At 46.4% G+C, this 13983-nt stretch overlaps 1 protein-coding gene across 6 annotated transcripts in view; it reads left to right on the forward strand.

Moving 5' to 3' along the window:
* ift80 (intraflagellar transport 80 homolog (Chlamydomonas)) overlaps window positions 1-13983 on the forward strand; it is a 398557-nt gene that overhangs the window by 264536 nt on the left and 120038 nt on the right. For 5 of the 6 annotated variants that reach the window (XM_072474470.1, XM_072474472.1, XM_072474473.1 and 2 more), the window contains one exon: window positions 12561-12740. The exons of the other annotated variant lie outside the window; for it this stretch is intronic. In XM_072474470.1, the coding sequence (XP_072330571.1) occupies window positions 12561-12740 (180 nt within the window). The remainder of the gene's footprint in view (window positions 1-12560; window positions 12741-13983) is intronic. 6 annotated transcript variants of the gene reach the window in all.

A 13983-nucleotide genomic window follows, 5' to 3' on the forward strand; every position in this document is an offset into this window, starting at 1 on the left:
GCCACCTCCTGCCCCTTAACCTTCGGGATCCTTAGCTGGTCCAGAAAGTGTAACATTTCTTCTTTTCCCCCGGGGGTTGGGACTTGTATAGCCTCTCATAAAAGGTCTTGAACACCTCGTTCACTTTCCCTGCTCTTTGTTCCATATTTTCCGTTTCGTCCCTAACTCCCCGATCTCTCTCGTCGCCATCCTCTTCCGAAGTTGGTGGGCCAACTGCCGGCTCGCCTTTTCCCCATACTCATATTGCATCCCCTGTGCCTTCCTCCACTGTGCCTCTGCCTTTCCCGTGGTCAGCAGGTCAAACTCTCTCTGTAGTCTTTGTCTTTCTCTGTATAGCCCTTCGTCTGGGGCCTCCGCATATTTTTTATCCACCCTCAAAATTTCCCCCCACTAATCTCTCTCTTTCTTTGCCCTCTTGTTTCCCCTTGTGGGCTCTGATGGAGATCACCTCTCCTCTAACCCCCGCCTTCAGCGCTTCCCATACTACCCCCACCTGAACCTCCCCATCGTCGTTGACCTTCAGGTATCGCTCAATACACCCCCTCACCCTTCCGCAGACCCCCTCGTCCGCCAGTAGTCCCATATCTAGTCGCCAGAGTGGGTGCTGCTCCCTTTCCTCCTAGTTCCAAATCCACCCAATGCGGGGCGTGGTCTGAAACGGCTATGGCCGAGTACTCCGTTCCTGCCACTTTCGGGATCAGTGCCCTTCCCAAAACGAAAAAGTCTATCCGGGAGTATACCTTATGGACGTGGGAGAAGAAAGAGAAGTCTTTAGCCATCGGCCTGGCGAATCTCCACGGATCCACTCCCCCCATTTGTTCCATAAATCCCTTAAGCACCTTGGCCGCTGCCGGCCTTCTCCCGGTCCTGGATCTGGACCGGTCTAGCCCTGGGTCCAGCACTGTATTAAAATCCACCCCCCCCAATTACCAAGCTTCCCACCACCAGGTCCGGGATACGTCCCAGCATTCGCTTCATGAATCCCGCGTCATCCCAGTTCGGGGCATATACATTCACCAGCACAACCGCCTCTCCCTGCAGTCTGCCACTCGCCATCACATATCTGCCCCCACTGTCCACCACTATATTCTTAGCCTCGAATGATACACGTTTCCCCACCAATATTGCCACCCCTCTGTTTTTCGCGTCCAACCCTGAGTGGAATACCTGTCCCACCCATCCTTTTCTTAATCTAACCTGATCCGCCACCTTCAGGTGCGTCTCCTGGAGCATGACTACGTCCGCCTTCAGTCTCTTTAAGTGCGCAAACACCCGTGCCCTCTTAACCGGCCCATTTAAGCCTCTCACATTCCACGTGATCAGCCGGATTGGGGGGCCATTCACACCCCCCCCCCCCCCCCCCCCCCCGGTCGACTAGCCATCCCCTTTTTTAGGCCATCTCCCCACCCAGGTCCCGCGCACCCGTCCGTCCCCCAGGCAGTGCCTTCCCGCCCCGATCACCTCATCTCTTACCAGCTCCCCCTTGCACTCAGCAGCAGCAACCCAGTTAACCCCCCCCCCCCCCCGGCGCTAGATCCCTCTCAACTTGGTTACTCCCCCCATATAGCTTCCGGAAATCAGCTAACTCTGGCTGACCTCGGCTTCCCCCGTTCACTCTTTGACCTCCCTGCGTGTGGGGCTCCCTTCCTTCCTGCGCCCGTTTTCCCGCTATAATTTCCATAGCGCGGGAAAATACCCGCGCTTTCCTCTCGGCCCCGCCCCCTATGGCACAGTTCCCTCATTCCCCATCCCTGTCCCTTTTTCCACCGGCGCCCACATTTCTTCGTGTCCCCCCCATCGGGGGGAGAGAAACTCCCCGTCCAACATTGCTGTACAATAGCCCTCCCCTTTCCCCACTTTACATTCCTGTACCACCACCTTGCTGCTTCTCTCCAAACATCAAACTCTCAAATCTAGTCCAGTTTCTCTTCTTGGATGAATGTCCATGCCTCATCCGCCGTCTCGAAGTAGTGGTGCTTGCCCTGATGCGTGACCCACAATTGCGCCGGCTGCAGCATCTCAAATTTTATTTTCTTCCTATGGAGCACCGCCTTGGCCCGGTTAAAGCTCGCCCTCCTTCTCGCCACCTCCGCACTCCAGTCCTGATACACACGTATCACCGCATTCTCCCATTTGCTACTCCGTGCCTTCTTGGCCCAGCTCAGGACCATCTCTCTGTCCATGTAGCGATGAAACTTCACCACTATTGCTCTTGGTGTTTCACCTGCCTTTGGTCTTCTCACGAGGACCCGGTACGCTCCCTCCACTTCCAGGAGGCCCGTTGGGGCCTCAGCTCCCATTAGCGTGTGGAGCATGTGCTCACATAAGCCCCAACATCAGCTCCCTCTGCTCCTTCGGGGAGACCTAGAATCCGTAGGTTTTTCCTCCTCGAGCTGTTCTCCAGGGCTTCCAGCCTTTCTATGCACCACTTGTGTAGTGCCTCGTGTGTCTCCGTTTTTACCACCAGGCCCTGTATCTCATCCTCATTCTCGGCTGCCTTTGCCTTCACTCCATGGAGCTCCATCGCCTGGACCTTTTTGTGTTTCCTTCAGTCGCTCGATTGCCAGTAGCATCGGCGCCAGCACCTCTTTCTTAAGCTCCTCCACACATTGTCGGAGAAACTCCTGCTGGTCCAGGCCCCATACCATCTGGGCTCCATCCGCCGCCATCTTGCTTCTCCCTTCTCTTCTCTGCCGCTGCTCCAAAGGATCCTTCGCAATCTGGCCACTACCACCGCTCCTTTCCATACACACCCAGGGGGACTCCTTCCTTCGTCACCCCACACTGGGTTAGGTCGGAAAAAAAATTCCTTTGGGGCTCCCGATAAGAGCCCAAAAGTCAGTTAGAACGGCAGCTGCCGAAACGTGCGGCTTAGCAGTGCATCACCGCAACCGGAAGTCAATTTTGTTAATTCTTAATGAACTTTTTTTTTTTTAAAGAAAAAAGTGTGAAACACACTCACTAAACATTAGGCCTGGAGATTTTTTTTAAACTCCTGAGCTGCTAATCCACTTCCCATCCACTCAGAACAGTGACTGCATGCTGGTGAAGATTAGGTTGGTCTTTGTTGCCTGCTAGCTTCCATGTAAGTGGCGAAGAGGGATTTTGCAAGGGGCTTCTGGAAGGAAACGGGGATTGATCTCTGGGCCAGGGAAAGACTGTCCTCCGGCCCCAGAAAGAAAAAATGTAGCCTTAACTGACACGGCCTCTTCTGTCTTCAAACCTCCTTCTGCCTAGCAGGTAAACCACCCCATCTTCCTTGCACAATCACTGTTGAGATGATATGGGAAGACTTATTGATGCTCAGCCAATTCACACAAACATATGAAGCTTCTTGTGATTTTAGGGTGGTACCTTATCCGTTTGCAAAACTCTGCTGGTTAAAGTCAGAAATGGCCAGAATCTGAGAGGATAAGAAAGCTGTTTGTTATCTGGTGCCCACCCACCCGGTTTCTGAAGGTGGATAAGCAAAAAATGGACTCTTTTGTTAGTCATGTCAACAAGACCTTCCATATCATTTGCCCGCTGGGCAGAAGTAGGTTTGAACACAGAAGACCCTTTTTTCACTCTGTAAAACTGGTGTTATTTTTATCATGCAAGTAAAATCCCAACTTTTATGTTTGCAATGATACACATCCTTATCTAATGGAGATAAATCAAACGGATATAATTTTGGTGTATTATGTATTTATGTACATAAATTCAGTGAAATTAACATGCTTTTATTTATTCTTAGCATAGTTTTATAAAAAATTGGTGCATGTAAAAGATTTACAGATTATAGTTTACGAACATAAATTTGTGTCTTAAAACGCTGTTCAAAACATACATGCTTTCTCTGAAATGTGTAACTGATAATTGCTGAAGTACTTTTAATCTGGAAAACTGTAACCATTTGAGTTAGGTTGCCAAACAGCTGTGACTCTGATAAGAATTCCAGTTTTGATGCTTTCATTATGCATATTTTTCTGAAAGTTTTCTGCTGGCCAAGAACATTATTTTGATTATACAAAGAATCTGTGGCAGAGAAAGAGTTAAGTTTTAAATCGCCTCAAAATCTTAGGAGCAGTCAGCCACCTGCATATATACAGTGCTGATTCTCTTGGTCAAAGGTCATCAGATAGTTGTCAGCTGTATTTGTGGTGCAAGAATATGCGGAGGCCTAGAGTAATGTAGACAACAGAAAGCGATTGTTTCAATCCCTCAGAGCAACTTTTAAGATGGCCTAAAGGAACTCCATTTGTTCAACATCTTTTTCCACCCCATCAGATTCAGAAAAGTTCAGATGGCTCATTAATGATGGTCAAAGTTGATAACTGCTGATTGTGCAGTAACACTGCACAGCACAATGTTCTTTTGTGTGAAGGTGCAAGGGTACAGTTGACTGTGGTTAGATTTGGGTGAAGTTACTGACTAAATTATATGTCAAGATCTAAATTGTTGGAGCCATATTACAGCAGAGATCATACATTCACATAATACATTACACATGATTGCCTTTTGTTTGTTTCTTAAACCTAATAATAGCAATTATTTACTACTTTTCAATGTATATAATATTGGATTCTATCACTGCTAAACAGCTAATTAATATTCCAAACATCTCTCAGCTAAAAAGGAATGCATATAAAGTATACCTAGATGAGCAAAATGGTTCACGTTTCTAACAATTGCACTGTTTAAAACAATGTTATCCCTAGAAAATTAACAGTTAACAGAAACATTTACAAAGGTAAGAAAGAGTTGGTTGTGGTTGCAAGACTGTGACTTAGAAAGGAAGCGACCCTATTTCTGCTACATTTAACAGAGCAGACCACTGCAGGAATAACGAAGTAATTTCTTTTACTTTTAGGAAAACTATGGTTTTAGGAACGTGCATGACCTCTGCTGACCCCCTCAACTCAAATTTAATCTTCTCCAACTGGAGAAAGTCGTACAGGTACCAGCCAGGCCGCCACCCCAGACAGCGTATCCGACCTCCAATTTAACAGAATCCTTCACCTGGTAGTTAGAGAAATGAACGCCACAACATTGGCCGCCTTCCCCTCCAGAAGCTCCGGCACTTCTGATACCCCCAAAATTGCCACCGTTGGGTCCGGCTTGACCTCCACCCCTGCTATCTCAGATAGCATCCCAAACACCTCTTCCCAGTATCTCTCCAACTTCTCGCAACCCCAGAACATGTGCGCATGGTTCTTCAGCCTCCGCCTACACTTCTCACACTCATCAGCCACCCCTGGAAGAACTCACTCATTCTCGCCCGAGTCATATGTACCCGATGCACCACCTTGAACTGAATCAAGCTCATTCTCGTGCAGGAGGAGGTTAAGTTCACCCTCCGCATCGCCTCGCATCACAGTCCCCAGTTTATTCCCACCCCCCCTCCAACTCCTCCTCCCATTTGTTCTTGGTCCTCACCACTTGCACCATGGTCCTCATACTGGACCCCCTACAGGACTCGTGCTGCATCTTGACCCGCCCCCCCCCCCCCACCCGCCCGTTCCCTTTGCCATCACCCCACGTCCCCGCTCCCTTCGTCACCTTACCTTCTCCACATTTGCGCCCAAAAATAGTGCAGCAGGTTCGGGAGCGTCAACCCCCTTTCTGTCTTGGCCTCTGAACCAGAACCCTCTTTATCCTTCGCACCTTCCCTGCCCTTGGGGAGAAAGATCGGGAGGGTCTGGAAAACGAACAGAAACCTTGGCAGCACATTCATCTTTACCACCTGCACGTTCCCTGCTAATGCCTGGTGCAATGTATCCCACCTCTTAAAATCCCTTTTAACCTCCTCCACTAACATTGTCAAGTTCCACCTGTGCATCGGACCTTTACAAAACCTGTTTGATCCCCTGAAACTACCCCTAGCACACATCCCTCCATCCTCCCTGCCAACAACTTAACCAGTACTTTCAAGTCCGTATTCAACAACAAAATGGGCCTGTACGACCCACACTCCAGAGGATCCTTCCCCTTCTTCAGGATTAGTGTAATCACACCTGTGTCAGCATCTCTGGTAACTCTCCCCTCTCCAACACCTTACTAAGCAGCCCCAACAAATGAGGTTCCATTTGCCTTCCTAATAACTTGCTGCAACTGCATACCAATTTTTGTAATTCGTGTCCCAGGCCATCCAGATCCCTCTGCATCATAAAGGTCTGCCAACTCGTTCATTTAAACAATATACTGCTTTTCTATTCTTCCTGCAAGTCACTTTTTCCCACATTATACTCTGCCAAATATTTTCTCACTCAAATTTATATCCCTTTGCAGACTCCTTGTATCTGATTCACAACTTACTCTCCTAACTATCTGTCATTAGCAAATTTAGCAATCATACATTTGGTCCCTTCATCCAAGTCGTTGATATAGATTGTAAATCGTTGAGGCGCTAGGACTGAGCCCTGTGGCACTCCTCTCGTTAAATCTTGTCAACCTGAAAATACCCCATTTATGCATACCCTCTGTTGGATAACCAATCCTCTATCATGCTAATGTGCTACCATCAAACCATGAACCTTTATTTCTGTAGTAATCTTTGACGTAGCACCTTGTCAAATGTCTTCTGAAAATCTACACTGCATCTATAGGTTCCCTTTGCTTGTTACTTCCTCAAAGAACTCGGATAAATTAGTGATCTCCCTTTCACAAACCTATGTTAACTCTGCCTGATTGAATTGAGATTTTCTCAGTGCCCAACTATAACCACCTTTAAAATAAATTCCAGCATTTTCCCTATGACAGACATTAGGCTAACTGGTCTGTAGTTGCCTGCTTTCTGTCTCCCTCCATTCTTGAACAGAGGAGTTATCTTCAATATTTTTCAATCTGATGAGACCTTTCCAAAATTTTGGGAAATTCAGCAGCCACGTCTTTTAAAAGTCTAGGATGAAGTCCACTAGCAACTTGTCAGTCTTTACTTCTAATAATTTTCTTTCTTTTGTGATTGTAATATTTTAACCTCTTGATTTGCAATTATTTATGGGATGCCTTTTGTGTCGTCTACTGTGAAAACAGACACAAATGGGGCGATTTTGAGCCCATGTTCATCATCAGCGTAAGTTGGAGGCGCAGGCCTGAAATCCCGGAAGAGTTGGGAAATGTGATTCTCGCCGGCGAGATACCGGTCCCTGATTTTCCCCCACCGCTTGCCGGTGATGTAATGATCTGGGCAGAAACCTAATTTCAATAAACTTAAGTGGGGGTTACTGGGTTGTGCGGATAGGGTGGATACTTGGGCTTGAGTAGGGCGCTCTTTGTAAGGGCCGGTGTGGACTCTATGGGCCGAGTGGCCTCCTCATGCACTGCAGATTTTATGATTATTAAAGGGCTTCCCAGCCATCTGATCCTCTCCCCCCCCCCCCCCTCACTGAATATTCATACCTCACTGATGTGACATCAGATGAGTGGAACTGACTGGTGCAGGCCAAGGTAAGTATAGCCCCTGGGGGTGGGAGTGGGGGAGGGAGATGACCCTGTCCCCCGGCACAAGTTGCACTGCCCCTGGAACAGGTTGGTATTGCCCCCTGTGTCGGGGTGGGCACTCCTAGGAGCCCCATGGCAGAGGGGTTCCCTTTGTGTGTTGAGGGGAGGCTTGATGCCTGTGAGGGGAGATGAGTGCCCCAATATTGCATTGATGATGCAGAGAGAGTCTTTTTTTTTAATAAATGTTTTTTATTGGGTTTTTGAACAAAGTATATTTACCGTTATGTACATGGAATAATATATATATATATATATATATATATGAGAAGGACACATCCAAACATACCAAAAACAAAGTATTAATAAAAAATAAATAAAAAATAAAATAAAGTAACTGATAAGGTATTATGCACCAGCTCAACAGCAGCAACTGTACAATTGGCAATATTATTTACAACACACAAGTAGGCATCTGTTTGTGGGGTGGAGGGGGAGAGAAACAATTACAGAGGGCAATACTCAAATGGATCTGGTGTTGGTTTTGTCACTAGCTTCTCCCAACGGGTTTCGCTGCCGTTGTCGTCTCGCACTCACCTCCGCTTAGCCGTTCATCCCGTCTTTCACCTGGATTCTCCTTGCTCTCTGTTCCTGTAGATGCCAAGTTTGTTATCGTTTCCCGTGCCCTCCTTCCGGCTATCATTTCCCTGCCTCCCCTTCCCCCACCACCTCCCTGGTTCTCCTCTATTGTTCCCTGTTTCTTCACTCTTCACCCCCCTTTCTGCCCCCCCCCCTTCCTTCCTCCTGTGGTTCACCTTTCTTTCCTCTTGGGTTTAGCTGTCTCCCCCACCCCACCCCCCTACTCCCGGTCTATCTCCCCCTCTCATGCCTTGGCTACTTTCCCCTGATTCTTGGCTACCTGACTATTCTTCTGCTTGTTCGTTGCCCACAAACAGGTCCCGGAACAATTGGGTGAATGGCTCCCATGTTCTGTGGAAGCCGTCGTCTGATCCTCGGATGGGAAATGTGATTTTCTCCATTTGGAGAGATTCTGAGAGGTGGGACAGCCAGTCAGCAGCTATGGGTGGTGCTGCTGACCGCCAGCCGAATAGGATTCAGCGGGGGGCAATCAGGGAGGCAAAGGCAAGGGCGTCCGCCCTCCTCCCAGGAATAGATTGGGCTGGCCTGATACCCCGAAGACCGCCACTTTTGGCATGGCTCCACCCTCCACTTTGGACATTGCCTCGAAGAAGACTGTCCAGTACCCCGCAGGTCTGGGGCAAGACTAGAACGGGCCTCCTTGGCACCGTTCACATCTATCCTCCACCTCCGGGAAGAACCTACTCATACGGGTTCTTGTTAAGTGGGCTCTATGTACCAATTTCAGTTGCGTCAGGCTGAGCCTTGCGCAAATGGAGGTGGAGTTGACCCTATGCAGTGCTTCGCTCAAGAGTCCCCACCCTATTTCAATCCCCAGGTCTTTCTCCCATTTGTTTCTTGTTGCGTCCAGTATGGTGTCGGCCCTTTCTACCAGTCGGTCATACATTTTCTAAAGTTTCCTTTATCTAGTATGCTTGCGTCCAGTAACTCTTCCAGTAATGTCTGTCGTGGCGGTTGTGGGTACGTCCTTGTCTCCTTTCGTAGGATGTTTTTGAGTTGCAGGTACCTTAGCTCGTTCCCCCTGGCTAGCTGAAATTTCTCTCTCAGTTCGTCCAGTTTTTCGATCCTGCCGTCCGTGTGTAGGGCCCTGACTGTCAGTGTCCCTCCGTCCTGTCCTCACTTTAAAAAAAATAAATTTAGAGTACCTAATTCATTTTTTCCAATTAAGAGGCAATTTAGCGTGGCCAATCCACCTAGCCTGCACATCTTTGGGTTGTGGGGGCGAAATCCACGCAAACACTGGGGAGAATGTGCAAACTCCACACGGACAGTGACCTAGAGCCGGGATCGAACCTGGGACCTCGGCGCCATGAGGCAGCAGGGCTAACCCACTGCGCCTGTCTGCACTTTTTGAAGGTGGCGTCAATCAGCGCTGGTGTGAACCTATGGTTGTTGCAGATGGGAGCTTTGTCCGACATTTTGGTCAGGCCAAATTGCTGCCGTAGTTGGTTCCAGGCCTGGAGGGGGGCTATCACCACCAGGCTGCTGGAGTGTTTTTTGGGTGGGGGTGGGAGTGCTGCTGTGGTGAGGGCTCGGAGGGAGGTCCGTCCCCCCCCCCCGGAATTTGTTTTTTGTAAGACCTTCTTTGGGATCCTAGCATTCTTCCCCCTCCCCCCATACGAATGACATGATTAGTTTGTCTAGTGCTTTGAAAAAGGCCTTGGGGATGTAGATCGGGATAGATCTAAGTAGGAAGAGGTACCTGGGCAGTACGTTCATTTTGATCGTCTGAACTCTCCCCACGAGGGAGAGTGGGAGTGTGTTCCATCTTTGCAGGTCCTTTTTTACTTCGTCTGTCAGGCTGGTGAGGTTCCATTTGTGGATCCCTTTCCAGTCATGGGCTATTTGGATCCCCAGGTAGTGGAATTTGTGTCGGGCTTGTTTAAACGGCAGTCCCATTAGTGCTGCCCCCCCCCCTACTTGTGGGTGTACCGGGAAGATCTCGCTTTTGCCCATGTTAAGTTTGTAGCACGAGAAGGTGCCAAACTCTTGGAGCGCGATGATTCCGTCCATGCTGCTTTGTGGGTCCGAAATGTAGAGGAGCAGGTCATCTGCATAGAGTGAGACTCTGAGGAGGAGTCTTTTAATGATAGCACTCCGATCTCTTTGGAGCCAGCCATTCTGGCTCTTATCAGGCCCCACACCGCCAAGGTGACAGCACAAACCACGTTCCCAGGGTTTCTGTGCACCACATGCCAGAAATTCTGGTCAGAAAACGCAGCTGTGCATCTGGAAAGATACACACTAGTTTTCAGTCAAAGCCTGACACGACGTATTTTGGAAAAAATCCTCCCAATATATCAGTTCAATCCTTCTGCCATTTCCTTATTTTCCATTATTAATTATTCACAGGTACTGTCTAGAGGACCAACACTCACTTTAGTTTCTCTTTTCCTTTCTAAATACCCATAAAAACTTTTATTTTCTGTTTTTACTTTTTGAGCTAGCTCTCATACTCTAATTTCTCCCTCCTTTTTTTAGTAATTCTTTGCTTTTTTTTATATTCTGTCGAATTTTCTGACTTGCCACTGATCTTTGTGCAATTGTACCCTTTTTCTTTCAATTTGATATTATTTTTAACTTCCTTAGTCAGCCACTGATGGTGAGTCAGTCCCTTGGAGTCTCTTTTTCTCACCGGCATGTACCTATGCTGAGTTATAAAATATCTATTTTAATGTCTGCTGAATCCCTACTAACCTATTCCTTAATCTAATTTCCCAGTTCACTTTAGCTGGCTCTGTCTTACTGCCTTTATAATTGTCCTTCAGTTTAAAACACTGATCTAAGACTCACATTCAGTTTGAGGGAGAGAAGAGTATCATTCAGTCATGTGAAAATCACTGCTACATCAAATGTCTTTACTGGGAGGTCATTAATTAATCCTGTCTCATTGCACATTACCAGATCTAGAATAGTCTGCTCTCTGGTCGGTTCCAGCAAATGTTGCTCTAAGAAATTGTCCCAGAAGCATCTTTCAGGCTACCTTTGCTAATTCATCCAATTTATATGTAGATTAAAATCACCCACGATTACCACTATACCTTTCTCACAAACCCTCATTATTTATCCTGCACACCCAACCCTCAAGTGTAGTGGCTGCTGGGGACCTATAAACTACTCCTACAAGTGACTTCCGACCGTTGCTATTTGTCATCTCTACCCAAACTGATTCTACACCTTAAACTTTAGAACTAAGTTCACTCTCTTTACTGTACCATTATCCTTAATTAAAAGTGCTACCCCTCCATCTTTTCTTAACTTCCTGTCCTTTCAAAATATCATGTATCTTTGAATATTCATTCAAGGTCCTAGCCTTTGCCATCTTTCAGCCACATCTGTGTAATGATCATACATATTTATTTCCATTTGAGCTGACAATTTGTCCATTTTGTTACAAATTCAGATGCAGATCCTTTAGTTTTGTCTTTTTTACGAATTTTGCAAACTCTAGCTTTATCTGCTGGTGTTTCCTTTAGTTTGTACACTCCGTCCCTTCCTTCTATGGCTCTGATTGTCTTTATTGCTACCTTACTCTCTTGCCTAGTCCTCTCCCTTTAATTTTACAGCATCTTCCCTCACTTGATCTCTTGCCCCCAATATTTAGTTTCTGTTATTTAAAATAAAAATGTGCAAATGCCACATGGATAGTGACCGGGGCCAGGATCGAACCCGGGTCCTCTGCGCTGTGAGACAGCAGAGCTAACCACTGCGCCACTGCCCTTTAGTTACTGTTCTGTTGGGGCTGCAAGCCTGCAGACAAATGGTGAATGTTTCACTCCTGACTTCAGTCTTGTATGTGATAAGGAGCCTTTGAAGTGTCAGGAGGTGAACCACCCATTGCTGAATACCCAGGTTTTACCATGTTCTTATAGCCATTGTTGATATGACGGATCCAAAGAACATTACAGCACAGGAACAGGCCCTTTGGCCCACCAAGCCTGCGCCAATCCAGATTCCTTATTTAGACCTCCTATTTATTGCCCAAACGATCTGTATCCCTCCATTCCCCGCCCATTCATGTGCTTATCAAGATGCATCTTAAACATTGCTATCGTGCCTGCCTCCACCAACTCCACTGGCAACGCATTCTGGGCACAAATCACCCTCTGCGTGAAAAACGTTCCCCGCGCATCTCCCCTAATCAGTACCCCCCTCACCTTGAACCTGCCCCCATGTAATTGAGTCTCCCACCCTGGGAAAAAGCTTGTTAAGCTTTGAGGCATTTGGTGACTTTCAGGATGTTAATGTTGGGAATTTGGTGATGACAGTGTTGTTAAAGATCATGGGGAGAGAGCTGAACCTTGTCTTGTTCAATATGGTAATTATATCACACTTTGGTAAAACAAATATTACCCAACATTTTTAAATATGTTACGTTTTTGTAAACAAAATACAAATTGGATACCCAAAGAATTGATTTGTCCTGAAATATTACAAATAAAAAATGTAATGCTCAGATGCTCTCCCTTTTATTGTTACAGTGGTCTTATGCACTTGAAAAGCCAAATACAGGAAGTGTATTCAACATTGCTTGGTCTGTTGATGGCACGCAAATAGCTGGTGCTTGTGGAAATGGCCATGTGATCTTTGCCCATATCATAGAACAGCGTTGGGAATGGAAGAACTTTGAAATCACATTGACTAAACGAAGATCTATGCAGGTATAGTCCCTTAAAAATCAAATCCACATGGAACAAGATAACAGAAATTTTTTGATTTTCAGAGATGTGTGTTAGTGCTTAGTCAACACTTGTCCTCTTGTCAGCATTGCAGGGCAGATCTTTGTACTTTTAAAAACTTCAGATCTAAAAGGCCAAATTAAATGTGTGGACATTGTGATAGCTGTGTTCTGAATTTTTATTCTGGCATGGACCATATTTCTGGATAGTTCTTTTAAGAGCCATTTTACAATTGTGCAAACATTATTTTGCCACCTTTGTATAATCATCTTTATATTCAGGAATAAAATAAACCCCCCCCAAAATTCATTTAAAAAGTTTTGCCAACAATAACTTTGAAATGTTGCTCAGATCAACATTTTTCCATTACTGTGTAAAGACTTGGGGGCGTTAGGGTGGTACAATGGTTAGCACTGCTGCCTCTCAGCACCAGGGACCCGGGTTCAATTCTGGCCTTGGCTGACTGCCTGTGTGGAGTTTGCACTTTCTCCTTGTGTTTGTGTGGGTTTCCTCCGGATGCTCGGGTTAGGTGGGTTGGCCATGCTAAATTGCCCCTTTGTATCCAAAGCTGGCAGGTTAGGTGGGGTTATGGGGATAGAGTAGAGTGGACATGGGTAGAGTCCTCTTTCGAAGGGTGGGTGCAGATGTGATGGGCTGAATGGCCTCCTTCTGCACTGTAGGAAATCTATGGTTTTAATTCTATGGTTAACAGCAGAAGATGCTTGACAGTAGAACAATTCCCCATTATTATTTAATTCTGATTAATTCAGAAGTGTTTACTTATGCTGGGAAGTGCACATTGGCATTTAATTCTCCTTGTAAAATGTTGAAACCAATGAATTTTAAATGTCAGTAGAAACATTCAAAAGAGAATACTTAAAAAGAACAAAATTACAGGGCTCTTGGAAAAGCATGGAGGGTGGCTATGATTGGATACCTCCACCAACAAACTACTACTGGGACTGGCAAGACTAGTCAGTAGCTTCCTCTTGTGCTGTATTCAAGACCCAGCTTTCAGTCCTTAATTGTTATTTCTGCAGGGCAGAGGTATTACTGTCGAAAGTTTAACACACATTACTAGGAGTCGATGAAGTAAGTTGGGAGGAGGCTTCTGTGGAGCATAAACACTGGAATAAAATGGCCTATTTCTGTGCTGTAAATCTTGTGCAATTCTGTCTGTCGTGCTATTTTGTGGAAGAAATTGACAATAGTCAATACATGGTCC

This window comes from Scyliorhinus torazame, chromosome 14, assembly GCF_047496885.1.
Source record: "Scyliorhinus torazame isolate Kashiwa2021f chromosome 14, sScyTor2.1, whole genome shotgun sequence".
In the NCBI taxonomy this organism is placed as follows: Eukaryota; Metazoa; Chordata; class Chondrichthyes; order Carcharhiniformes; family Scyliorhinidae; genus Scyliorhinus; species Scyliorhinus torazame.